General features: G+C 41.1%; 1 protein-coding gene across 1 annotated transcript in view; it reads right to left on the bottom strand.

Annotated features, from left to right (window-relative positions):
- Window positions 1–26,097, bottom strand: part of LOC120031609 (thrombospondin type-1 domain-containing protein 7A-like) — a 93,192-nt gene that overhangs the window by 44,979 nt on the left and 22,116 nt on the right. Inside the window, exons 7-11 of the mRNA XM_038977414.1 lie at window positions 19,001–19,832; window positions 14,847–15,101; window positions 13,681–13,862; window positions 2,875–3,030; window positions 1,990–2,193 (exon numbers count right to left, since the gene is read on the bottom strand). Of these exons, the coding sequence (XP_038833342.1) occupies window positions 1,990–2,193; window positions 2,875–3,030; window positions 13,681–13,862; window positions 14,847–15,101; window positions 19,001–19,832 (1,629 nt within the window). The remainder of the gene's footprint in view (window positions 1–1,989; window positions 2,194–2,874; window positions 3,031–13,680; window positions 13,863–14,846; window positions 15,102–19,000; window positions 19,833–26,097) is intronic.

The following is a 26,097-nucleotide window of genomic DNA, read 5'->3' as shown; positions in this document are numbered from 1 at the left end:
ATCAATCTACACACAATAACCCATAATGGCAAAGCAAAAACAGGTTTTTAGAATTTTTGCAAAAGTACATAATTTTTTAAATTAAATATCACATTTACATAAGTATTTACTTTTTGAAGCACCTTTGGCTGCGATTACAGCCTCGAGTCTTCTTGGGTATGACGCTACAAGCTTGGCACACCTGTATTTGGGGAGTTTCTCCCATTCTTCTCTGCAGATCTCAAGCTCTGTCTGGTGGATGGGGAGCGTTGCTGCGCAGCTATTTTCAGGTCCCTCCAGATATGTTAGATCGGGTTCAAGTCTGGGCTCTGGCTGGGCCACTCAAGGACATTCAGAGACTTGTCCCGAAGCCACTTTTGTATTGTCTTGGCTGTGTGCTTAGGGTCATTGTTCTGTTGGAAGGTGAACCGTAGCCCCAGTCTGAGGTCCTGAGCACTCTGGAGCAGGTTTTCATCAAGGATCTCTCTCTACTTTGCTCCGTTCATTTTTCCCTTGATTCTGACTAGTCTCCCAGTCCCTGCCACTGAAAAACATCGCCACAGCATGATAATTCCACCACCATGCTTCACCGTAGGGATGGTGCCAGGTTTCTTCCAGACATGGCATTCAGGCCAAAGAGTTGAATCTTGGTTTCATCATGCAGAGAATCTTGTTTCTCATGGTTTGCGTGTCTTTAGGAGCCTTTTGGCAAACTCCAAGCGGGGTGTCATGTGCTTTTTACTGAGGAGTAGCTTCCATTTGGCCACTCTACCTTAAAGGCCTGATTGGTGGGGTGCTGCAGAGATGGTTGTCCTTCTGGAAGTTTCTCCCATCTCCACAGAGGAACTCTAGAGCTCTTGGTCACCTCCCTCACAAAGGCCCTTCTCCGCCGATTGCTCAGTTTGGCTGGGCGGCCAGCTCTAGGAAGAGTCTTGGTGGTTCCAAACTTCTTCCATTTAAGAATGATTGAAGGAGGCAACTGTGTTCTGTGTGCAACTGTGTTCTTGGGGACCTTCAACGCTGCAGAAATCTTTTGGTACCCTTCCCCAGATCCAGATCTGTGCCTCGACACAATCCTGTCTCGGAGCTCTGCGGACAATTCCTTCAACCTCATGGCTTGGTTTTTGCTCTGACATGCACTGTCAACTGTGGGACCTTTATATAGACAGGTGTGTGCCTTTCCAAATCATGTCCAATCAATTGAATTTACCACAGGTGGACTCCAATCAAGTTGTAGAAACATCTCAAGGTTAATCAATGGAAACAGGATGCAATTGAGTTCGAATTCGAGTCTCATAGCAAAGGGTCTGAATACTTATGTAAATAAGTTATTTCTGTTTTTTATTTTTAAGAAATTTGCAAACTTCGCTTTGTCATTATGGGGTATTGTTGTAGATTGATGAGGACACCTTTTTATTTGATCAATTTGATAATAAGGTTGTAACGTAACAAAATGTGGAAAAAGTCAAGGGGTCTGAATACTCTCCGAACGCACTGTATGCACAAACTTTTCCGAACTGTTTCGGCTGGGAAGCCTGCGGACACCTTTATTCATCACAGATGTAAATAGTTAATCTGGAAGTGGTGAGCTACTCTTGGGGGGGGATCAGGGAGCTGAGCTAACAATGTGGTGGATTCTGAGCATAATAATAAGTCAGAATACTATAGTACAGTTTTATTGTACTATGCTAGCTTAGCAGGCATAACTGGTTGAAATAACGTCTTAATGACAACATTTCAACCATTTTCTGGTTGTAACAACGTCATTTCAGTCAGTTTTGCCTGTTGGCTGTGTTATACATGAATTAGTCAAGCAAACCTCCACTGAAAATAAAGGACTCTGTAATGTGCAGTAACCAAATCAATAAACCTATAGACTGCAATCACAGAGCTTAATCTACAATCACACAGCAACGATTATGGAGACTGAGTTTAACGGAATTAACGAAGGAAAAATCCAATTGAAATAATCTTTAGCCGATAATTAGTTATTACCATGATTTTCCTCACCGGTGCTGTTGACACACTGGACCTGAGGTATCTGTGTCCCGGAGCCACACGGCAGCTCCCCGTCGGGGATACACTCATCCAGTCTGACCAGGCGCCAGTCCCAGCAGCTGGGTTCGTCACATGGGACAGCCTCCACCAGGTGAGGGCAGTTCCCTGGTCCACCTGTTGGCTCATTGCTCATCTCCCGTTTCCTCAGTTTAAAACCTGCCGAATGGAAAAAGACACATAATTCAATTTAATATGAAAAATGTAGAATGAAAAATTATTTTTCTCCTTTGGAATTGATCTCTTCAACAGCTCTCTCAAAATGGAATAATAAGATATGTTACTATGATAAGACTGGGATTAGTGTACAAGTGCAAGCAAGTAATTGCCTAGTTAATTGTTTGCACTTTAACACATACTGTGATCAAATTGACCATACATTGATACAAACAAGAGGATTTCATTGCGAAGAGCCAGCGTGTAATTATCATGTGGGTGTTGAACCACTCACAGATGTTAGATACTACATTTATGCCAGAATATGTTTGTTTAAGAGGACTTTACGATGGCTACAATAACACCAACTACTATATATTCACTGTTAATTACTGTATAACCTTCTGAAACAGTGCCTTGTTTATAAATGGTTTATAGGTGTTCAGTAGATGTTCAATAACTTCAATTAACTATCCACTAAGCCTAACCCTAGCCCTAACCTTAACCATTATCCCAACCCTGAACTTAACTCTTACGTAACCTTTATTCTAAACCTAACCCTAACCTTAGCAAGCATTTGATTGTTTGTTGATAGTGTGACCATCTGTAGATCATCTATATGGGACTATCCAAATAAAGTGTGATCGACATACAGTAGTCCCACTCGAAGCCTTATCCACACACCTTTCTTCCCTTCTTGGACATCACAGTTCTCATAGGTGCAGGGTCCCCAGGCCCCCCATGGAGACACTTCACACTCGATGGGACAGGGGATGTGACACAGCTGGGACGTGTTGGGGATGGGACCCCCACACAGCTTGCTGTCCACAGGACGGGATGCTAGGGACATGGAAATAAGGGACAGGCATACAAATATACTTACAGTATAGTCAGAAATATACTGATATATTCCCGAAATACTGTATATGTACATTCCCTTATGTATTTATTTTGACAGTAAAGCTAAAACATTACATTTTCAATTTCATTAAAATGATCAAATGTTTCATGAGGAGACAGAACAGAGTGTTACCTTTAATTTAAGGGTATTTCATACAAGTCTGTTTAGAAATTAAAGCACTTGATGTATGTAGTCCCCCCATTTGAGTGACAAAGTTACAGAAGGCACAAATATCATACCCCCAAGACATGCTAACCTCTCACCATTAGCATTTTGGATGGGGGGGGGGGGGTATTTATGCCTCTAACTTTCTCACTCATCATTGTTCACGATTCGTTCATGATTATCTGTAATCATGGTACACATTAAATCAAATCAAATCAAAATTGTCAAATGCTTCATAAACAACAGGTGTAGACTAACAGTAGAATAACGGGGCCTTTTCCAACAATGCAGAGTTAAAAATAAAGATACATTATTTACCATTCATTTCTATTGGGCACAACATAATTTGAAACGCAACCAAAACAAACTGCAAAAGCTTGATGTAATCATTGTATGCTAGAAATATGGCTTTCATTTATCAACTTTAATACACATACTGTATAAGTGAATTTGTCCGACTACTTGACACCTTCAAATGAGGAGACTAGATACATAAAGTATTTTTTATTTCTTAACAGTAAAACAGATATGTTTGAAAAAACCCTCAAACAAAAAGTGACATTCTGTATGAAACATTTGATCTGAAATACAAAATGCTGGAGTATAGAGCCAAACTAAACATTTTAGCTTCACTGTCCAAACAAATACTTAGGGGATTGTACATACTAACATAGTCATACTAACATAGTCATACATATACTGATATATTCTGAAATATTACGATATACCCAGACAAATACAGAGAAATAGATGAACAAATATACTGAGAAACAGATGAACTGTTAGATTAGATACAGCAGTGGTATTTAAGTATTTTCTTGGAATCGACTGAGTATATTTTCCATTTGTCTGTTTGATCTTATCCCGTACTTGTCTTTATGCAGAATGTTTACTAGTGTTCTTGGTTATGATAATGCAGAGGAAAATGCAAAATGGAAAAAAACGTTGGTTTTTACTTCAATGCACGCCTGTAGCCTAGTGGTTAGAGCGTTGGACTAGTAATCAAAAGGTTGCAAGATCGAATCCCTCAGTTGACGAGGTAAAAATCTGTTGTTCTGCCCCTGAACAAAGCAGTTAACCTACTGTTCCTAGGCCGTCATTGAAAATAAAATAAAATTCTTAACTAACTTGCCTAGTTAAACAAAAAACAAGGTCCTAGAAGAGAGCACATGAAACCCACAGTAAAGGTCTACAGTCTGTGAAGTGCTGTCATTTCCCTTTGTTTTTCGTTTCCCCCTGTTAGCATACTGTTAGCATTTCAGGGTGATAAATGAACTCTGATGAACCTTTCAGCGCAATCTAACACTTGAAACAGGCCCACCGCTCTCACTGAAGACACATGAAGGCTGTACCGAAGGTGTGAAAGAGCTGCAGTGTCTCCTCTCATACATATTCTATGAAGAATAATCCGGTGCTATGATTCCCCTGTTGTCGCGCTTCAGATTTAGAAGCTGTGTACACGATGCATATATTCCCGCAGAGGAACTTCTCTTCACGCAAAGGAACAAAAGAGAGATTGTTTTTCTCGGCAGGAGGATAAGTGAAGCCGACTGTGAGACGCCATTTTCTGGATGTTTCTTAAATGCACTTGAATAAATGGGTTTGTTTGAAAGTTGGAGTGGAAAGTTGGTGAGTGGTTTTGTGTGTCTGTCACATCAAAGCTGTTTTGGAACAAAGCACAGTGCTGGTTGTTCTGGTTGATGCAACAAAGGCTCTTGATCTCCTAACAGATTGTCCAAAGCAAAATCCACTACCATTGGCTACACTGTCAAATTTACACCCCTCAGCCACAGCATATGAACACATACACGCACAGATGCAATGTTCAGAGGCGCGTGGGCACACATGTGGACACGAACAGACGTACACACACACACATGCACATGCACAAATGCACGTACGCACACACTTGCACACACCTGTATATGTGCACACACACGTACAGACACTCAATCTATGATCCAAACACACGTACAGACACTCAATCTATGATCCAAACACACGTACAGACACTCAATCTATGATCCAAACACACGTACAGACACTCAATCTATGATCCAAACACACGTACAGACACTCAATCTATGATCCAAACACACGTACAGACACTCAATCTATGATCCAAACAGACGTACAGACACTCAATCTATGATCCAAACAGACGTACAGACACTCAATCTATGATCCAAACACACGTACAGACACTCAATCTATGATCCAAACACACGTACAGACACTCAATCTATGATCCAAACACACGTACAGACACTCAATCTATGATCCAAACACACGTACAGACACTCAATCTATGATCCAAACACACGTACAGACACTCAATCTATGATCCAAACAGACGTACAGACACTCAATCTATGATCTAAACAGACGTACAGACACTCAATCTATGATCCAAACAGACGTACAGACACTCAATCTATGATCCAAACACACGTACAGACACTCAATCTATGATCCAAACACACGTACAGACACTCAATCTATGATCCAAACAGACGTACAGACACTCAATCTATGATCCAAACAGACGTACAGACACTCAATCTATGATCCAAACACACGTACAGACACTCAATCTATGATCCAAACACACGTACAGACACTCGATCTATGATCCAAACATTGCATCAACGGTTGCAACACTTTCAATCAATTACACTTGTACACAAACACACTTTCTCACTAAGCCGGATGTGAAGATCAAGATGTCCTCACACGTCTCTCTCCCTAAGTCTGACAGCTCCAACAATACATTCAGTGCTTCGAGTCTTATCAAGTCAAGAGAGCTGAAAAAGAATTCTACCGAGCGTATAAAGCACAGCTTTGAAATTGATATGCAAAAGGAATTATTCCCTTACAAATGGTCAAATACTGCATTTGGTAAGCCTGATAATCCTTGTATTATTAGTGTGCAGAACAGACTTAAATCTAAGTACATCAATCCATTCTGAATAGAAATTGTCGACCAACAGATTAGTGGTGTTTGTGATGAAGAAAAACCCAGTATCTTCATTACACGACTTATACAATGTACTTGTATTTCCTGCATTGTATTGAAGCTACAATAACAAATGTCCCTACCGCAACTAATGTGAGTGCTGCTTATTGTGTGCCAGAGCAGAAAAACAGGGGGAAAACATCTTACAGATGCTTTGCATATTCCATTTGGAAAAACAACACTGAGTTATTTCACCATTCCCACAAAAGCTTAAAAACTTGTCCCGATGTGCCAGGCAAATACTTTGTTGTCCTTTTTCCGTACCACTTCTTGAAACCGTTTATGCTCAAACTTAGTTGAAAACGCATGTTGGTGTTTCAGAAAACGACACTACTTGAGACGCAAAATCTGCGGAGAGACCAACCTATCAAAACACTGTCATAGTATCATCCATCAAAACAGAAATGCATGCTAACAGTACATACTTCAATTGAGAAACATTATTAGGAATGGAAAGGAAAAAAGTAGAACAGAGAAACAGCAAGGAGGAGAAGAATACAGAGAGAGGAGGTTCGGATTGGTCTAAAGCACCTACAAGGCAGAGAGAGGAGGTTCGGATTGGTCTAAAGCACCTACAAGGCAGAGAGAGGAGGTTCGGATTGGTCTAAAGCACCTACAAGGCAGAGAGGGGAGGTTCGGATTGGTCTAAAGCACCTACAAGGCAGAGAGGGGAGGTTCGGATTGGTCTAAAGCACCTACAAGGCAGAGAGGGGAGGTTCGGATTGGTCTAAAGCACCTACAAGGCAGAGGAGAGGTTCGGATTGGTCTAAAGCACCTACAAGGCAGAGAGAGGAGGTTCGGATTGGTCTAAAGCACCTACAAGGCAGAGAGAGGAGGTTCGGATTGGTCTAAAGCACCTACAAGGCAGAGAGGGGAGGTTCGGATTGGTCTAAAGCACCTACAAGGCAGAGAGAGGAGGTTCGGATTGGTCTAAAGCACCTACAAGGCAGAGAGAGGAGGTTCGGATTGGTCTAAAGCACCTACAAGGCAGAGAGGGGAGGTTCGGATTGGTCTAAAGCACCTACCTGTAACTTCAAAGCTGATGGATAGAAGAGGGGGAACACTAGGCTTCTGCTGGTTTGAGGTCTGACCCTCTGCAGGCACAGGGAGATACAACTATAAGCAACACTGTCACTGGAAAGGGAGAGGGTTTTGGAAGTTGAGGCATACGTTAAGTGCTGTTACAGGAGTCTAGCGGTTTTCCAATATGAGTATGAGGCTTGTAGAAAGAATAAGGATGGGAAGCGCTGCAGGGATACACTTGTCGATCTTTAAAAATGTAGATTGAAGGTGCTCTAATAAGATCAGTCTAGTTACCCCTAGAAACTGATCAACAGTCAGTTTTGGATTTTCCCCTCTAGAATGGTTAAGGTTTGGATTTAGGGAGGGTAAGGTGATCCTGGACCTGTGTTTAAGGATGTGTTCTTCTAGGAGAGTGGTGATTTAGTTTATGCATGCAGTGGTGGTTGCTGTAGACTTCACTGAGGCACTGTCTGCCTGTGTCTGCCTCTATCTACGTGCCAGCTGGGGAGATTACCCCCCTGATGGGGAGGAAGAGGAATCCTGCGCCAGGAAGATAAGAACACTCTCCCTTCTAACTCCCACACACACACACACGCACACACACAGACACATGTGGGAACACAAACATACACATACATTTAATCAAAATCATTAGTACATTCTCCTTTAATGTCAGTCAGTCTTTAACTGCATACCAACGCAACGTGTGTTTCAACATGCAGGAGGAAAAGATGTGGTTTCAGTATCTATGTTTAGAAGAGAGATAGAAAGAGAGAGAGAGACTGTTGTCAATGCAAAGAAGCCCAAATTGCGGTAGTGACGTAAAGACATACGACAGTAGTAGAGGCAAGCATTTACTCAGAAACTATTCACACCCCTTGACTTTTTCCAGATGTTGTTGTGTGACAGCCTGAATTTAATATTGATTCATTTGAGATTTTGTGTCACTGATCCACACACAATACCCCATAATGTCAAAGTGGAATTATGTTTATTAGAAATGTTAATATATTCATTTAAAAAAGCTGAAATGTCTTGAGGCAATAAGTCTCCAACCCTTTTGTTACGGAAAGCCTAAATAAGTTCAGGAGTAAAAGTTTATTTAACAAGTCACATAATAAAATGCATGGACTGCAATAATAGTGCTTAACATGATTTTTGAATGACTGTCTCATTTCTGTTCTCCATGCCTTCAATTATCTGTAAGGTCCCTCAGTTGAGCAGTGAATTTCAACCACAAAGACAAGGGAGGTTTTCCAATATTTCACAAAGAAGGGCACCTATTGGTAGATGGGTAAAAGAAAGTAGACATTGAGTATGAGCATGGTGCAGTTAATTACACTTTGGATGATAAATCAATACACCCAGTCTCTACAAAGATACAGGTACCTTTCCAAACTCGGTTGCCGGCGAGGAAGGAAACCGCTTAGGGATTTCTTAGGGAGTCTGTTGGGATTTCACCATGAGGCCAATGGGGATTTTAAAACAGTTAAAGAGTTTCATAGCTGTGATAGGAAATAACTGAGGAGGGATCAACAACATTGTAGTTACTCCAAACTACTAACATAAATGAGAGTGAAAAGAAGGAAGCCTGTACAGAATAAACATTTTCCAATAAACATGCATCCGGTTTCCAATAAGGCACTAAAGTAATAACTTTTTGTCCTGAATACAAAGCGTTATGTTTGGGTCAAATCCAACACAACAAATCACTGAGTACCACTCTTCATATTTTCAAGTATGGTGATGGGTGCATCATGTTATGGGTATACTTGGCATAGGCAAAGACTAGGGAGTTTTTTGGGGGCTAAAAATAAACAAAAAATCCTACAGGAAAACGTTCAGTTCAGTTCAGTCTGCTGTCCAACAGACACTGGGAGACAAAGTCATCTATCAGCTGGACAACTACTTAAAACACAAGGCCAAATATACACTGGAGTTGCTTACCAAGACAACATTGAATGTTCTTGAGTGACCTACAGTTACAGTTTTGACTTAAATCGGCTTGAAAATCTATGGCAACACTTAACAATGGCTGTTTAGCAATGATCAACAACCAACTTAAAAGAGCTTGAATAATTTTTCAAAGACTAATGGGCAAATATTGTACAATCCAGGTGTGCAAAGCTCTTAGCTACTTGCTCAGAAAGACTCACAGCTGTAATTGCTGCCAAAGGTGATTCTATCATGTATTGACTCAGTGGGTTGAATACTTATCTAATTAAGACATATTAGTGCTTTATTTTCCATTACATTTAAAAATATATATATAATTCTTCTTCCACTTTGACATTAGAGTATTTCATGGAGATAGATGACAAAAAATGACAATTAAATACATTTTAATTCCACATTGTAACCCAACAAAATGTGAAAAAAGCCAAGAGGTGTAAATATACTTCTGAAGGCACTGTAGATAACACTGCTGTTGTCACGTTCTGACCATAGTTCTTGTGTGTTTTGCTTGTTTTAGTGTTGGTCAGGACGTGAGCTGGGTGGGCATTCTATGTTGTGTGTCTAGTTTGTCTGTTTCTATGTTTGGCCTAATATGGTTCTCAATCAGAGGCAGATGTTTTGTGTTGTCTCTGATTGGGAATCATATATAGGTGGCTTGTTTTGTGTTGGGGTTTGTGGGTGGTTGTTTCCTGTCTCTGTGTTTTCTCTGCACCAGATAGGGCTGTATCGGTTTGCCACATTTGTATTGTTGTAAGTGTTCACAGTTTCCGTCTTGTTGATTAAATCATGTTGAACACGGAATACGCTGCGTCTTGGTCCGATCCCTGCTACACCTCTTCAGACGAAGAGGAGGAAGGCTGCCGTTACAGCTGTGTGTACTGTGTATGACATGACACACAGAGTTTGTGTGTGTACTTGTGTCTTGTGGTGTATCGGTCACAACAGGAGAGATACGTCTATCTTCATCATACTTAAAGGGGCAATATGTGATTTCTACACAGTTTTTAAAAACTTTTAAATGAATGATATATACACATTGATCCTTGAAGAATAGAACTTAAAAATGCCTCAAACTGTTTACCCCATCCGAACCGGAAATATAAACTTGTTTTACTCCAATGTTTGTAAACACTGTAATTGTAAAAATACACTGTATAGCCTCAAAACATGGTTGAAACTAAAGCTATAGTAGTCCTTGCATCGAATTTGAAAATGATTACATTTCTCCAGCCCCATCCCTCAGCTGTTTACCAAATCAGTGGCGGGGTTAACACTTTGTTGTTGTTTGAACTGCAGATTGCCCCCTTCAAGCTCAAATTAGCACTTTCTCCTGTGCACAAAAAATATTGTCAGAATATAATTATCACTTCACCAACAATTACCGTTCCAACGACAGGAACATCTCCTGATATATATTGAGTGGCTGCTGCCAACATACTGACTCAAATCTCTAGCCACTTAATAATTAAAAATGGGATGTAATAAATGTATCACTAGTCACTTTAAACAATGCCACTTTATATAATGTTTACATACCCTACATTACTCATCTCATATGTATATACTGTTCTCTATACCATCTACTGCATCTTGGCTATGCCGTTCGGCCATCGCTCATCCATATATTTATATGTACATATTCTTATTCATTCCTTTAAACTTGTGTGTATAAGGTAGTTGTTGTGAAATTGTTAGATTACTTGTTAGATATTACTGCATGGTCGGAACTAGAAGCACAAGCCTTTCGCTACACTCACATTAACATCTGCTAACCATGTGTATGTGACCAATAAAATTTTATTTTATTTGATATACTAGCTAATTGTGCTTCTTGCGTAATGGAAATGCTTTGTGTTTTTCTCACACCATCTCCACTGGTGGTGCTTAGTTTTAGAATCCTTGGTAATATAATTACCAGTGCAGCATTGACTTAAACTGGGCTTGACAGGTCTGAGTGTCAAAGCCGAAGTGTTCTCACTTTTCTAAGGCTTAAGAGTCACACCAGGACAGTTGACGATGCACAAATCAGGTTATGTTATGAAAGGAGCTCCACTTCCCCTGTTGCCTCTCGCTGTAGTATGCAGTGTTCAAGAGTTGCTATGGTAATTCTGTAATGGCTACACTAATTGTAGACCACAAAGCGGGATTTTAATGGTGTTATTCAGATACTGCTGGTGTTAGGAAATGTCAGAATGGACACAAGGTATGGAACTGTGAATACTGTACATGACAATATGTGTTACTGAATTTGTTAGACACGAGACAATGATGCTGAAATAGTTTGGTGTGCCAACATGTAACAATTTTTTTCTTTGTTGTGAAATGTTTGGGACTGTTTCGTACAACCTTTACAGACTTGAGACATGCAACAATATCAGAGGTGGGGCAAAATTTGTCACGTTATAGCATAGTCTTCTTTGATGTTGATTATTACACATGAGATGGTTGAATGGTTAATGAACATAACGCCATCAGATATGCATCCGTATTTTGGTGTTGAGACAGTTTTACATAGGAAAGACTTTGTTATAGGAAAGTGGTAGGGAAAGATCGAAATTTACTTGGGGAAGGTGTGGTCCGAAATAGGGGAGGGTTGTGTGTTTTTTTATTGGGCACAGGGAAGGGCACTGCGTTTTTTCCATGATTTACATTTTCTCTTCTGCTTGTATTTTCCCTATAAACAATGACTTGACTTACTTTTGATATTACCCTAATACAATTTAGAAACATTTGTTATGGCGTGGCTATTATAAAGCTTTAGCTACTGCAGGCCTATGATATGAAGGCAGCGTGCCCCGGCGCTCCAATTGGACTCTGACAGTTGAACTTGAGGTGAGGAAGACTTGTTTCAGGCCTACCAGAGTTACTTCTATAATCTAACAATATAATGCTTATCTTTATACAAAATATTCTGATTGAAAATGAACTAATTCTACTTCTACATTCTATATCTGTATAGCAGACGCAGTAGCCATCTCACATAAAGAAATGCTTGTCGGTGTCATAGCATGTCACCGGCATATCTCTCTCTATCGCTCTAGGGTTAGGTCTAAGCTTCTCTTCCTTTATATAGGCTATATATATTTATTCAAATGTTAATATCATACAGTGGACATCTAAGCGCTGATACATGTAGTGCTCAAATTTCTGATAGCTGAACTGTGAGGTGGACAATTATTGTTTTAGGAAAGTAGCCTATAAACCAATAAAAAATAGGCTATAAAGTTTTGCATATGCTACACATCGAAACACAAGGAATAGTGTTTTTGTAATTTGCTATAGGTTGTTTAAGGACAGGTAAATGTGGCTCATTTGGCCAATATCCCTCGTCTATTGATGGAGCTGGACGCGCCAGGTCGGATCTGAATGCATATGGATGTCCGGTAAATTAACATCTTCCCTGTCATGTTGTTTCCTAAAGAAAACTCTCAAATGGCATATTGTTTTTATGAAGATTTTAGAAGATCTGTCGCCAATTGGATGGAAACCTAGCTAGTGCGCTAGTCCCGTGTGGCTTTGATTATGCCTGCACCTCACGGTTCACCAGCAGCCCTAAACATCTTAAGAATATTCTACCAGCCAAACAAGCTGGTACGAATTGTACTTAAACTCCTCCCTCATACTCATCTGGAAGTTGAGCATTTTTTTGTCTCTATCTCTGTAATGTGTCTGTATCTCTGTAATTTGTCTCTATCTCTGTAATGTGTCTGTATCTCTGTAATTTGTCTCTATCTCTGTAATGTAAGTATATGTATTTATGTAGAAAATAGGGACCACAATGGACATAAGTCCCAGACTTATTTAAAAAATCTTTGTGTATATATGTATATATTTTTTACTGACAAATAAAATCAACCAATCAATCCAAACTGAAAGAGTCATCTGTTACAAAACACTAAAAAGTTGAATGTCATTCAGAGATTGTCAAGCCTTCTATACTGGGTAGGCCTACAAGGTAGGGAGGGAAGTATTTTCTGTTTGTCAAGATTGACATATAGTCTATTTATTGTGGTGTTGAAAACACAAACCATGATGTGGAAGTGCCAGAAGTCGGTCTGCTTTGTTTATTGATTGTGTGGTGCATTGGCACAGAAACCTGTTGGTGGTAAACTCTTTTTATATAATTATAAATATGGCTCGTCTGGGGTAGTCGGCGAACCCCTGACTTTTTGGCCCCTCGACTGTGAAACAAAAGTATGCTGAAGTCGATATCCACGTTTATAAACACAGGGTCGTAAACGTGATTTAGAGTTAATTCTATGAGGGGGAAGGGTGTTCCATTTATTTTAATGTACAAGGGGAGGGTCATGTGAAAATATTTTTACGTTGGGGAGGGGCGCATATTTTTTTATGACACCTTTGATCAGTCCCTTATATATAGGAAAGACTTTGTTATGGAAAAGTGTTATATATAGAAAAGCCTCATTACCATCTTTGTCTTTGAGGTTGTTGAGGTAGGTCAGTAGTTCGGCGTTGGCCTGGACACAGTACACCTCTCGATTCTGGAGGCCTCCCCCACACAGGCCAGTCTGGTTGCTACGCCGACGGTCCTGTTGGCTTAGCAATGAATCCACCCTACAGTCGCTCCACTCTGTAGTCCTCCAGGTGTAACTGTGACGGTGACAGAGATGGGTGTGTGGGTGTTTTGCTGTCGAAACACATTTAAAATCTGACTGATGTTTCTTTAGCTAATCAAATCCCTGACATGTCTGTGCTATAAAAACACATTTGTGACTTGTGTGTTGATCTGTTCTACCTGCATCTGAGGCTGCAGCTGCCAAACTTGAATTACACTAATCCTTATCGCTCCACTACAACTTCAATAGCTATCAGCTCCATGTTTGGCTAATTGCTTCCAATCCATGTAACACATGAGTAATATGAAAATATACATTTTAGTCATAAAAATAATACATTTTAAAGGCTATGTCACGACTGATAGTTTTATAGATGGTGTGGTTTTGAAGTATTTCGCAGAATCGGAACAGGAAAGCTCAAGTGTTGTGTGAATGGTTGTGTAAAGACGGGATATGATCTGTGTGTGTGTGTGTGTGTTTGCGTGGCAGGTTACAGGATAGACAATATTGTCATAGACTCCACTTGACTGGAGTCGTGTCTGGCAAAAGCTCAAACACTTGCACCAATCTTTCTCCATATGCTCTCTCCTCCACCACAGACACAGGCCCACACAAACAAACTCATAAGGGCCACCCAGGAGAGCGAATTAGCTAGGTGAAGTAGCTAATGGGAAATCCACAGGATGAATGTATCACCTCTGTCAGTGAGAATCCAGTAGACTTTGGGATGTTAGTGCACTAAGTGGTTCCAATTTGTTGAAAACTTCCTGGAGGCCTATCAGGTTCCTGAACTATGTACGGTAGTATCTTTCGACACACTGGTACTACTGTGTAATACATTACATTTGGACACGACATTTCATAATTTTAAATTCCACTAATACAACATTGACTTAACCCACGTTCAAGCTCTAGGCCTACCATAAATGTTCCGTATCTTTCTTACCATATATTTAGTGTAAAACTATAACTTCCACACATACAGCCACACATCCTCATGACACTAAGTGACACTCACGTGGCGCAGGGCAGTACTCCATCCCCCTGGGGGTCACATGGCTCCGTCTCCTCCAGCGGCGGACAGTCCTCCCCCTCCCCCACGGAGAACTGGTGCACGCGTCTGGTCCTGGAGCGTTGGCCCCGGGGGGACTCAGGGTCTGGGTCTAGACAGGCCTTGGAGCAGGGGCCCCAGTCTGCCCACTCGCTCAGCTTACAGTCCTTAGCGAGGATGCAGGACTGGACCGTCAGAGGGAGGTCCCTGGGCAGACACCGACTGGAACACAGAGGTGAGGCGAGAGCAGAGGAGTGGCAAGGTCAGTAATCTGAGATCAGTCTGGGAGCTGCCTGCAGTTTGCGACAGTGGATGTGAAAGCTGGTCCTGAGGGAGCCCTGTGTGTGTTGGTGGTCCTAGAACAAGTGGTCAGTGGGTTTCAAAGACAGTCGAGGGACATTTTGAGGTAGAATTTGGCGTATGTTGGTTGAATATGTGGAATGTTAGTTTTCGTCCTGTCTATTGCAGTGTGTCATTCATCAAGGAAACATTGTTTTACGTCAGATAGACTGTTGTGTTAGGTGACGCCACCACCTGTCGGAAGACAATGGGAAGCCAGGGGTCATTCATCAATGAGCTGGATGTAAGTACATGATACTAATACTATCATATACTATAATGTACTAATACTTGTACTATAGTAGAATGTACATTGTACTAAGAATGTTGTAATAAGCTGTATTTAAGAGTCCTTAAGGAACTGACTGGCATTGAACCCTAGTACTCAACCCTTCACTCAGAATCATCACAACTTAATAAACAATGCAGAAAAAAGAGATGGAAAGGGTTTGTACAACAGCCCCCACATTTAGGATGTGAAATGGTTGCTGGTTCAAATCCGGCTCAAAGGACCATGAGAAGAGGGGTTTTGTACATGTAATACAATACAATACATAAAGTTACTTATACTAGGTTCATATCTACATCAATTCTGAAGGGTAGTGCCTCAAAAGCATCAGAGTAGTAACCACAACTGATCAATCACCAAAAGCAATCACTCAGTTAATCATTCAACTTGCAATTAGAGCTAATGAATAAACGCTGCCTCTTTAAGCTCCTTTAAATGATTAGGAATGAATGCCGACCATTTTCTGTTCCTTGCTCTGTTGCGTGCATTGCCTTTCCCTGAGGCGCTGCGGCTGACGAGCTTTTACTGCTAATTACAGCTCTGCTTCATTTAGAAACCTCTCATTTAGACGACGCCGATGCCACACCTCACCTCTAGCTTCTCACATTTCTGCTAGAAACGAGTGAAACTGGTTTGAAAAACGCTTGAAAAAGAGCCTGAGTTGTGTGTTTAACCACTCTGTCTCCACAGATTAAGATACCTTTGAATTCTTTGATCTGGTGGGCCTGCAGGTGTGACGTCAGACGAAGATCCGCTGTGCTGCCAGCAAGGCACGCTGGTAGAGTTTCTTTCTCAGTGAACAACATTCAGGAATTAAAACAAAGGTTTTGTGACACAGTGAGGATAATGGCTTGCTTCCTGACTCAGATGAAACTTCACACAACTTCACACAGCTTTAAAGCGTCCATTGACCCTTTTCACGGCATCTCAATCTCTTTCAGTATTTGATGTTTTTGTTGTGTCAACTTTTTATTATATTCTGCATTGTTGTAGGGGTTTTGAAGTCTTAAAAGTAGTCATACTTTAAAAAAATCTCCGTCAGTCAGACAGAACATGGACAGACAAACAATTTCACTTGAAATAAGAGAGTAATAATATTTCAAAAACACTCAAACTCTCGTTTTAAAACCAATAAATGTTATACGACAAACAACAAGAAATGCCATGAAATTCCACAAAGCAGAGTTTGGTTTCTGAAGAATATCCACATTGAACCCAAACGTGCTCATTACACAAGGCTTTGGCTAAGAAACATGTACAATTGAAGCCTACAAAACCAGCTGTACTATGTGGGTCAGGGAATGTGAAAACCTGGGAGAAAACTTTTAACCATCTTTTTTAGTGCCTTGATGAAAACAGTTTAGAAAACAGAGTGGAATGGTTGGAAGGCCAGTGAGGCCAGTGAAGAGAAACAAAAGCATGGTAGTATATGAGAGACTCAAATATGTGAGACTCAAATATGGAAGACTCAAATATGGGAGACTCAAATATGGGAGACTCAAATATGAACTTAAAGATGTAAAGTGATACTTTCTAGAAGTGCTTCTGGTGGTAAATGGAAACTTCAGAGGCCAACATGTAAGCTGGAACCTACAGTAAATAGCCTACACATGCATGCTGTTTTCATATGATTACATGTAAAGCCAGCCACTATTCTACAACCAGGCTAAAACAAAGTCTAATGAGTCAAGAGAAAGCTGTGGCCCAACGATGACAGATGTACATCAAACAAAATGGGAAATGAAGTCAGCAAGATGTTCGGAGGACGACTGCCTAGATTCACTGGGTATCGCTTCAGAGAGAACCCAGCAAACCGGGAACATTCCCAGAACATTAGCTAAGATTCTCATTAAGTTCTAGTTAGGGTTTTATCTAACTTTAGGATGATAACATCCCAAAAACACCCAAAGAATGTTTTTGATAAGAACGTTTTTACTTTATTCAAAAAATGTTTTAAAGGAAATATCCTTGGAATGTTCTCTTAACATTCACGAAAATGTTGTGCACAACATCTGTAACAACCATCACAGAACATTCCCCCAAATGTTCTCATTAGGTTTCCAGGTAATGTAATAACACAATGTACCAGTAAAGTTTTTATAACAAACTGCTGCAACAAAATATAAGGGCAACGTTCTGGGAACGTTATTGCAACATCAGGCAAATGTTTTATACAAACATTGTATAATCATCATCGCAACTGGACAGTTTTTGTGTTATGAAAACATTGCCGCAACCTAACGAATGTTCTGGGAACTTTCACAGAAACAATGTTGGTTTGCTGGGAAGTTTGTTCCACTTTTCTGAAGTGACAAAAACAACAATGAATATTTCAGGACCAGAAATAAACAAGTCAAAGATTAATATTTACCTTCCTAAGGGCGTAAGATTTGTTTTCACGGTTCTTTTGAAATATTTGATCCCAGCCACTGCTGAGAAATTGGCCCCAACAGCGCATTAATGAATATATTTAGTACATAATTGATCAAATCTGTAGCATGTGACACATACATAATGTGGATGTAAGGCTATATAACGGAGACTGTAGCTCTCCTTGCTAGAGATGAAAGACCTCATGGATTCTAAGATGAGAGGGACTGTACCGTGCTGACATTTGAAGTTATTGTCACTCAGCATAAAACAAAGACATCATTCAACGTGAAAGAAAGAGCTTCAAGGCAAGACAGGGTTAGGGACAGCATCAAGCCAAGACAGGGCCCAAGGAAATGTAATTTTACTTGAAAGGCACACGTGCAGTCTTGTCTACTGTATAGCGTATATATGATATAGTATGTGAAGAACCTGAATCATTGATAACCTGAACCATATTCCTAATGTGAAAGATTTCTATAAAAAGTATTTGGTCAGCAGCATTTAAAAACAAATGACTGTTCTTTTTTAAGTTGAACTGAAATTGCTCTTAATAATCAAGCTTTTTGATTTGAAATTGCATTGTGCAACTCATCCTGCTCTTTTACAGTCAAAGATCACAGAAGACTTTTCAAAGTGCTTTACAAAGTGCTGGCTAAGATTTAATCCCTGTCACGGAATGAGCACCAGTGAATAAAGTAGACATCAGAAGGTGGGAGTGCTCCATTGCTTTGACAACAAAGCAGAGACAAATAACCATTCCCCTACCTGTCATCCACTGTACATCAGTACAGTACATCACCTCACAACGTAATACTGTGCTTACAGTTCTGCAGAAGATAAAAACAACCACTTGCAAAGGCCTGTTTAGACATGTGGCTGGTTTGTGCCTATTTTAAGATTGCGTGTTATTTAAGGACAAGCCAAGAGATAACTCAATATGATGACTCACAGAATTACAGTTCTGAAAGGACAAAAACACATGGTTTCCTTTGACCAATGAAATATCATGGTTTGCCCATTTAGACTAAAAGTACAATTTTAAATGACAACCAGCACACAGACACAAACTAAGGCATAAGTATTAACCCAGATCCTGAAATACTGATGCTGAGCCACTTACCTGAGTCCCACCGTGCTCCCGTTCCTGTGTGCACAGGACACCGTGCGACTCTGGTATCCCACCTGGATGTCCCAGAAGGGGCTCTCCTGCCTGTTGAGCCGGTTCCTGGTCCGTTTCTTCTGGATCAGCTCCCTAGTATCAGGGTCTTTGACCCCAGGCCTCTCCCTGGCCCCCCCTTTACCCTTCCTACGCTTGGCCTGCCGCACCGGGCGGGAAATGGGGAGAGAACAAGGCATCCAGGGCCCCACCCTGAGGCTGTACACCCCCTCAGGCCCCTTACAAGGCCCTGGCTTACAGGTCTGGAACTCAGTCAGGTTGGGGCAGGCGGAACCCCCGAAGAGTGGAGGCACCAGGACACTGCGCACCCGGTTCTTTAGGCCGGTTCCACAGGTTTTTGAGCAGGATGTCCAGGGGGTGAACTCAGACACTACACAGTCATGAGGGCAGGGGATGAGGCAGGCCTGCTCTAGTCGAGGCTTGGGCTCAAAGTACTCACAGATGTTGTCGTCTCCGGGAGACTCGTCTGACCTTAGTATGCAGCCCACCTCCCGAGTCTGAATGCCCTCCTCACCCCCATTGCATACGTATGGCCGCATGCCCCCAAAGGTCCTTGCTGACACGGACACACACTGGTTCCAGGCACCCAGTTTCCAGTCGTAAAGGTCCTTGTGCCAGTCACATACACGGAAGCAGTTCTGCTGGTTGGTAGGCCGCTGGGACTGGTCACAGTTGGTGTGGAGGGTGGTCCAGCCGTCCACGTGGGCACACCACACAGCCCGACTCTGGCTGCCACCTGGGCCACAGTCACTGCCCATACATCTGCCCCATGGCCCTTGGGAACACAACACAGACAGGGTTAAAATCACCTTCTTTTTTTGCATCAAATGGTAAAGTGGATACAGTTTACACTATACAGTATATCAATTGATGGGAAATTGATTATTTTAGGGGCGGTAGTTTATGAATCATTTAGAAAAAGCAAACCATACAAATATCATCCACAGGCGCAGTGGACGGATCGATGGAGACCAGTAATGTCATAGAGAACCCGGACCACGCCTTCATACTCGCCGACAGAGGCACATAGCACATTGACAATTCATGCACAAAAAAATGTGTACATCATCTATTCTACTATAGCTCCCCTTTCAGCTCCACATTATTACTCTGAATGAAGTCTCCATTGCAGCCGTAACACAAGAGCTTTCTCTGACTTTTACCCCCACGCCAAACCTCATCACAGTAAAAAAGCTGCGGCGTAATAGTCGTGCTGTTCATTGAGTCATTCAGCTCAACCTAATCCTGACAATGTTGTGCTCTGACGCTGTTATCCACAGGCTAGTGATAGCACAGGACAACCGAGAAAGAAGAGGAGATTAATGTACAGCTTCACCTCAGACCAACCCCAATCACTGGTCACTTTAATAAATGGATCACTAGTCACTTTATACAATGCACTCTAAATAATGCCACTTTAATAATGTTTACATATCTTACATTACTCATATCACATGTATATACTGTATTTTATACCATCTATTGCACTTTGTCTATGCTGCTCGGCCATCGCTCATCCATATACTTACATGTACATATTCTCATTCACCTCTTTAGATTTGTGTGTATTAGGTAGTTGTTGGGGAATTGTTAGATTACTTGTTAGATATTACTGCACCGTTAGAACTAGAAGCACAAGCATTTTGCTACACTCACATTAACATCTGCTAACCATGTGTATGTCAAATAAAATGTCATTTGATTTGATTTGAATTGATTGTGTTAGATGATGGCCTCGAGCTGAGTGGTATCCGGGTGAGGGTGCCTTGTGTTTACCCACATTGCACCCCTAAACTGATTCCCCCCCTGTGGAGGACGAAGAACCATAGTCTGCCTGAAACAGGCTGAAACATTTCCTGCAATTATCAGACCCAAATGCCTCAGATGACAGCCTATTAGTGGACTCATCTCCTCGCTCAGCTGCTGATCTCGCAGGCAGGAACTGGCTTGAAACAGCGTATCAGCATGTCGACAGAGGCCTCAAGGCACATCACACATGGCTGTTTTATTTCCCCCTATATCAACACAAGATCAATGCCCTGCTGTCAGACTACACATGTATCATATATAGTTGTGATTCAGGGGATGTCTGGGCATCCGTTAGCTACCGATCAGATTGGGGTTCATTTAGTAGCCTTATGAAATGGGGTGTCTGGGGTATTCAGCACAAAAGAGGCAGGGGCTGAACTATCTGAAGCATTCCCAAGGCTTATCCCCATGTTCTGTTTGCCTGAGTAAATGATTTGCCGCGGTATATCAGACCTATTACCACAGGTATGACTAAACATCTATTTTTACTGCTCTAATTGCATTAGTAACCAGTTTATAATAGCAATAAGGCACCTCTGGGGCTTTGTGGTATATGGCCAATGTACCATAGCTAAGGGCTGTATCCAGGCACTCCGCTTTGCGTCGTGTTTAAGAACAGCCCTTAGCCGTGATACATTGGCCACATACCACACCCTCTCGGGCCTTATTGCTTGAATATATAACTCAGGGGAGATTTTTCTTTCTTTTGTGATCCTAGTTAACATTTTTACATAATGTCCAAGGGCCTTAACAGATCTCCCATAGGCTCAAGTGCACATACTCCCAACTCTAAGCAGCAGATTAGGCTGGAGTAAGAAGTGTAACATCCCCACTGTTGGAGAGTCAGTCGGATCTCTCTGTCCCCATGTGATCATTAATGACCAGACATGTTTTGGCTCCCACAGGGTCATCCTCACTAAGGATGGAGTCACACAGAGCTGTTCACTTGGTTGTGTTTGCTTGTTATTTATCCTTCTAAGACAGGAACTACTTACTGCCAAGGTCAGGGATTATTTTGAGCTGTCCTTGCTGTCTGACAGATACTAGAGTGGTGGTCCTATTGCCAAGAAATTCCTGTCGTTACTTCTGGTTTAGGTGTCTCATAGAGCACTCAAAATGTCTGTCATTCTACAGAATGTCAGGACCAGGTTGGACAGGTGTTATTATGAGCAGATTAGGTTGCTTTAGGAAAACCACTTAAAATAAAGTGCTATCACATCTCAGATGGCCAAAGCTATAAAAAATAACTGTAAAATGAAAGAGCCAAGGGCCTTGTATCCCCAAACTACCATACCCAACTGCGAGTAAAGTTCAGTTGCAGCACAGAGTGAAATGGAATACAAAAAGCCCTCTTAAATACAATTGCACGTAACCCTTGGCAGAGATGAACGTCAACATATTGAACATGCCAAGTTGAGCCCCTGTTAAACCCAGTAGAGAAATTAGTTAGCTAAAAGGCCTACAAACAATCTAGCCAAAAAGCTTGCAAACAATCGGATGAGCATTACACAAGGCCAAACTATGTATCCCTTCAGAGAGACCATGGAAAGACAAAGGATGAAGAGACAATCTCCACATAGTCCTAAGGGGTAGTACAGAAGTCTGCATTTGAAGAGAATGCATCATAAGTTCTTAAGTTACTAAAGTATGGTCAGACACTTCATTTCACTTTCAAATGAACATTGACCTTTAACAAAAAATAAACAACACCAAATTGGGTTATAATGAAAAAGAGAAAAATATGTCTGAGGAGAAGGAAGAGACCAGAGGCTACCACTTAATGTCTGCTGAAAAACTTTGAGCTGCTTAACATTCATGGATAATTACCAACCCTATGTTCAGTGTGATCTGTGCCCTTGGCCATGTTTCTCTAAGCTACAATCCATTGACTAAAGCTCTTCCTCTCACAATTGACCTGAATGACATTAGCTGGAATACCACAATGACGCTTCCATGGTTTAAAGGGCTTTGATGATTTTGATTCATCAAGCACAACATACAGCACCGCACGTAACTCTGAGGCAGACTTTCGATTTAACCCATACAATGTTAAACAGTTTCTTCCATTTAATTATATTTTTCACAAATAGGAAACATTGTGCAGAATCTGTGTCATTATTGATGCCATGCCATCTTCATGAACAAGTGTCATGGTTACCATCTGCTAGTCATCTCATTGGATTCAGCTAATTAAATCATTAATTTCAGTGATCAATAACAAACCGAAGGTGGAATACTGCACTGCAGCTTGTAGGAGACAGACTCATTTGTCACTCCTGCAGTGACAAGATATTTTTGGCATTCTGCACAAACCACCCATTCATGTGTGTCTGTCAAAATCCAACTGTCAATGCATTCAACAGCAGACAAATTTCAAAAGGTCAAACGCAATGGGCCATGCTCCACTTAGAAATCTGTCAGGAAATATGTTCAAGCTGTCAGTAACAGTAAGAACACGATCAATACACCTCATCATTTCACATGGATCTCTTATGTGTGTTGTGGGAGTTTATGTTGTTGCCCAAATGTTCTCTTGCCCCAGTTTGAGGCAGAATGTTGTGGGAAAGGCAGTCAGTGGCCTTTAAATAATGGGATAGGGATGGGAGTGTCCCTCCTGCTTTGCAGTGATATTCAACATGCCCATCATGCAGCTCTGACAGGCGTGCTTTATGAGAACACAGGAAAGGTAAACCAGATAACCAACAGTAAATCCTACCGCAATTAGTCACAAGCCACTGAATCATATTTCAATGAAAGGGAGAGAGCTGTTTTCAGATAACACGCTTATGATCTATTGTAATGTGGTCTGACACAGTAATTGGACCAAATCAACAATCTACCATTCATAAAATTGTCATGTTGACATTTGAAGTTCAGAGGTTGGACATTTTGATTGATTACTTCCACAAATTCTAACTGATTCTGTCTCTTCATCTGGGAACAGATTGCAGTGTTTTTCTTAAACAATAATTATAGAAAGGATCAATGGCGGGAGGACATAATGAACACATTTCACAGCGGAATAGACTTCCATTATGCAAAGGAATAGAATGGAATGGATTTTGATGTATATTTTGGACTTCCATCAACACAAGCGCTTATTGAACTGGGATACAAATAATCACATGTGCTGCAATGTAGCCTATATGCTGATCACTTTACGAGATTAAACGAGTTGTAATAAAAAAAAGGTATGTAGAAAAGTCATCTTTATTTATACCAAAACACAAAATGTAAACCACTGAAATATGAAATATAATCCAGAAAATAATGAAATAGCATCGTTGCAGGTTTTAGTTAGATATCCTAATCCATGTAAAACATTTGAAAGCCACTGCAATACAAAAACAAAGCCCCCGAAATGATGCCAGCAAAACTGAGAGTTTTGAGTAAGGATAAGACAAATCACAGAGAGAGAATGTGCCCCTTGGTGCTTGGCACTGCAGTTAAATATTAATATGATGCCAGTTAGGAGCACATTGTTGACTCCAATCTAAAGAGGCACTTCCATGGAAGACTTCCTTGGTGTGGTAGAGGATGAGGGGTGAGAGAGGGGTTATTCTATAATCTGCCTTTAAGAAAAGCCAGCCATTAGTCTGCGAGGAAGAGTTGCACTTTACATGAAGTGAGCTGGGTTGTGAAAACAGTTGCATGTGTTGCTAGGAAGCCTGCACGGATACCATGAAAAGGGGCATCTTGTTTCCATTTCTCCTTTAGCAGGGAAAATCATACTGTCGCTGTTATTGCTATAAATCTGGGGGCATATACAGTCCATAAAGGCATACACAGAATATCATCTGTCTAATGTTACGCTAATGCTTTATGTGACCAACTCTTCGCTATTTGTGTCTGCTATTGTTGTTAGTCAATTTCGTATCAATTTTGGGGTTAAAAGTGCTCTTGGCATGAATGTGTGTGCCAGTACAGTGTGTTTGTGTTGTATGTGTGCACGTGTGTGCATGTGTGCGGACGTGTGGGTGCATGCACAAGCGGGCGAGTCTGCATGTGCCGTGTTCCCATGTGATTGCCTGCACGTGTGTGTGTGACTGTTGCTCCAGGGCCAGAGATCTGATAATGTACCTGCCACTTTATTGAGATAAATGGTCCAATCACACGGTGAGATCTCCCACCCTCTGGAGCGCCTCTGCTTAAGATTAGATTACTGCTGCCTACGATGCATCATTCTCTACATCTCAATTCAATAGTAAAGTAACACAACACTGGGAAACTCCATAGAATAAGGATTTGCAACTGGCACTGGGGAGGAGTCTGCCAAACTAACACACATGTTCTAAAAGGCAGCCAAATGCAGCCTTAAGAGCAACATGAAGGTTTAAAATGGTCATTTTATAGCTGACAGTCCACAGCAGGTCATGGATGAAAGTAGAAATAGAAAGTGAAACGACAAATAATTTTTTGGTGGGCCGGAAACTATTACTAAGCGTGTGTGACGTATGCTTTGTCTGCTACAACACAGCGTACGTGTAGAGAACAATACAATTAGGAAGTCACCGCTTAGAAATTACATTAATCCTATAATCTTATAATGCTCCCATTACAAAGCTCTGAAGACAAAATACTAGTAATTCTCAATAACACTTAGAGGTAATTCTCTATGATCCCAGCAAAGGTTGGTAGTTCATATCAACTAAGTTACATTTGTTGATCATATGACAGGTAACTTCAAAGTGGACAAACCATCTGTAAAGGTGGTGGGAACGTTTACAGTACTATACTCCAGACTAAACACTGCTCTTCACAGGTGGTTTTGGCCAGTCAATGGCCAGCGTGCCCTTTTGACCCTGGGCACTAATCATAGATTAGACAAAGCTTAGAGTTGCTAACATGGATCCTGATCAGAGAGAGATGTTGACATGTTAGTGTAAACAAGATCTTTGTTTGGATCAGGACAGGAGAAAAGACAAGGACAGGAATAGGCTGAGCGGTCCTCAATTCACGACAATGTCATGTGATCCACAAAATCATCATGTGACCTGTTACGATTGAGAAGGATCTAAGATTGATGTTAGTAGATGAAACATGTTTCTAATCAATTAATGGCTATATAATAAAACAGAAATGTTGAGAAATTGTCGTGTTGGGCTGATAATTAAACTCCACAGCTGGGATGATTGTACTTCTAATTAGTGCAGGATGGGAAAATAACACTTCTAGGACACTAGTGCCTAAACTTGGAACACGAGGTGTGGACTCTCTTTCCTGTGCCTATG

Source organism: Salvelinus namaycush, chromosome 37 (genome assembly GCF_016432855.1).
Source record: "Salvelinus namaycush isolate Seneca chromosome 37, SaNama_1.0, whole genome shotgun sequence".
NCBI classification, from domain to species: domain Eukaryota; kingdom Metazoa; phylum Chordata; class Actinopteri; order Salmoniformes; family Salmonidae; genus Salvelinus; species Salvelinus namaycush.
This window is presented reverse-complemented; position numbering and strand designations above follow the sequence as displayed.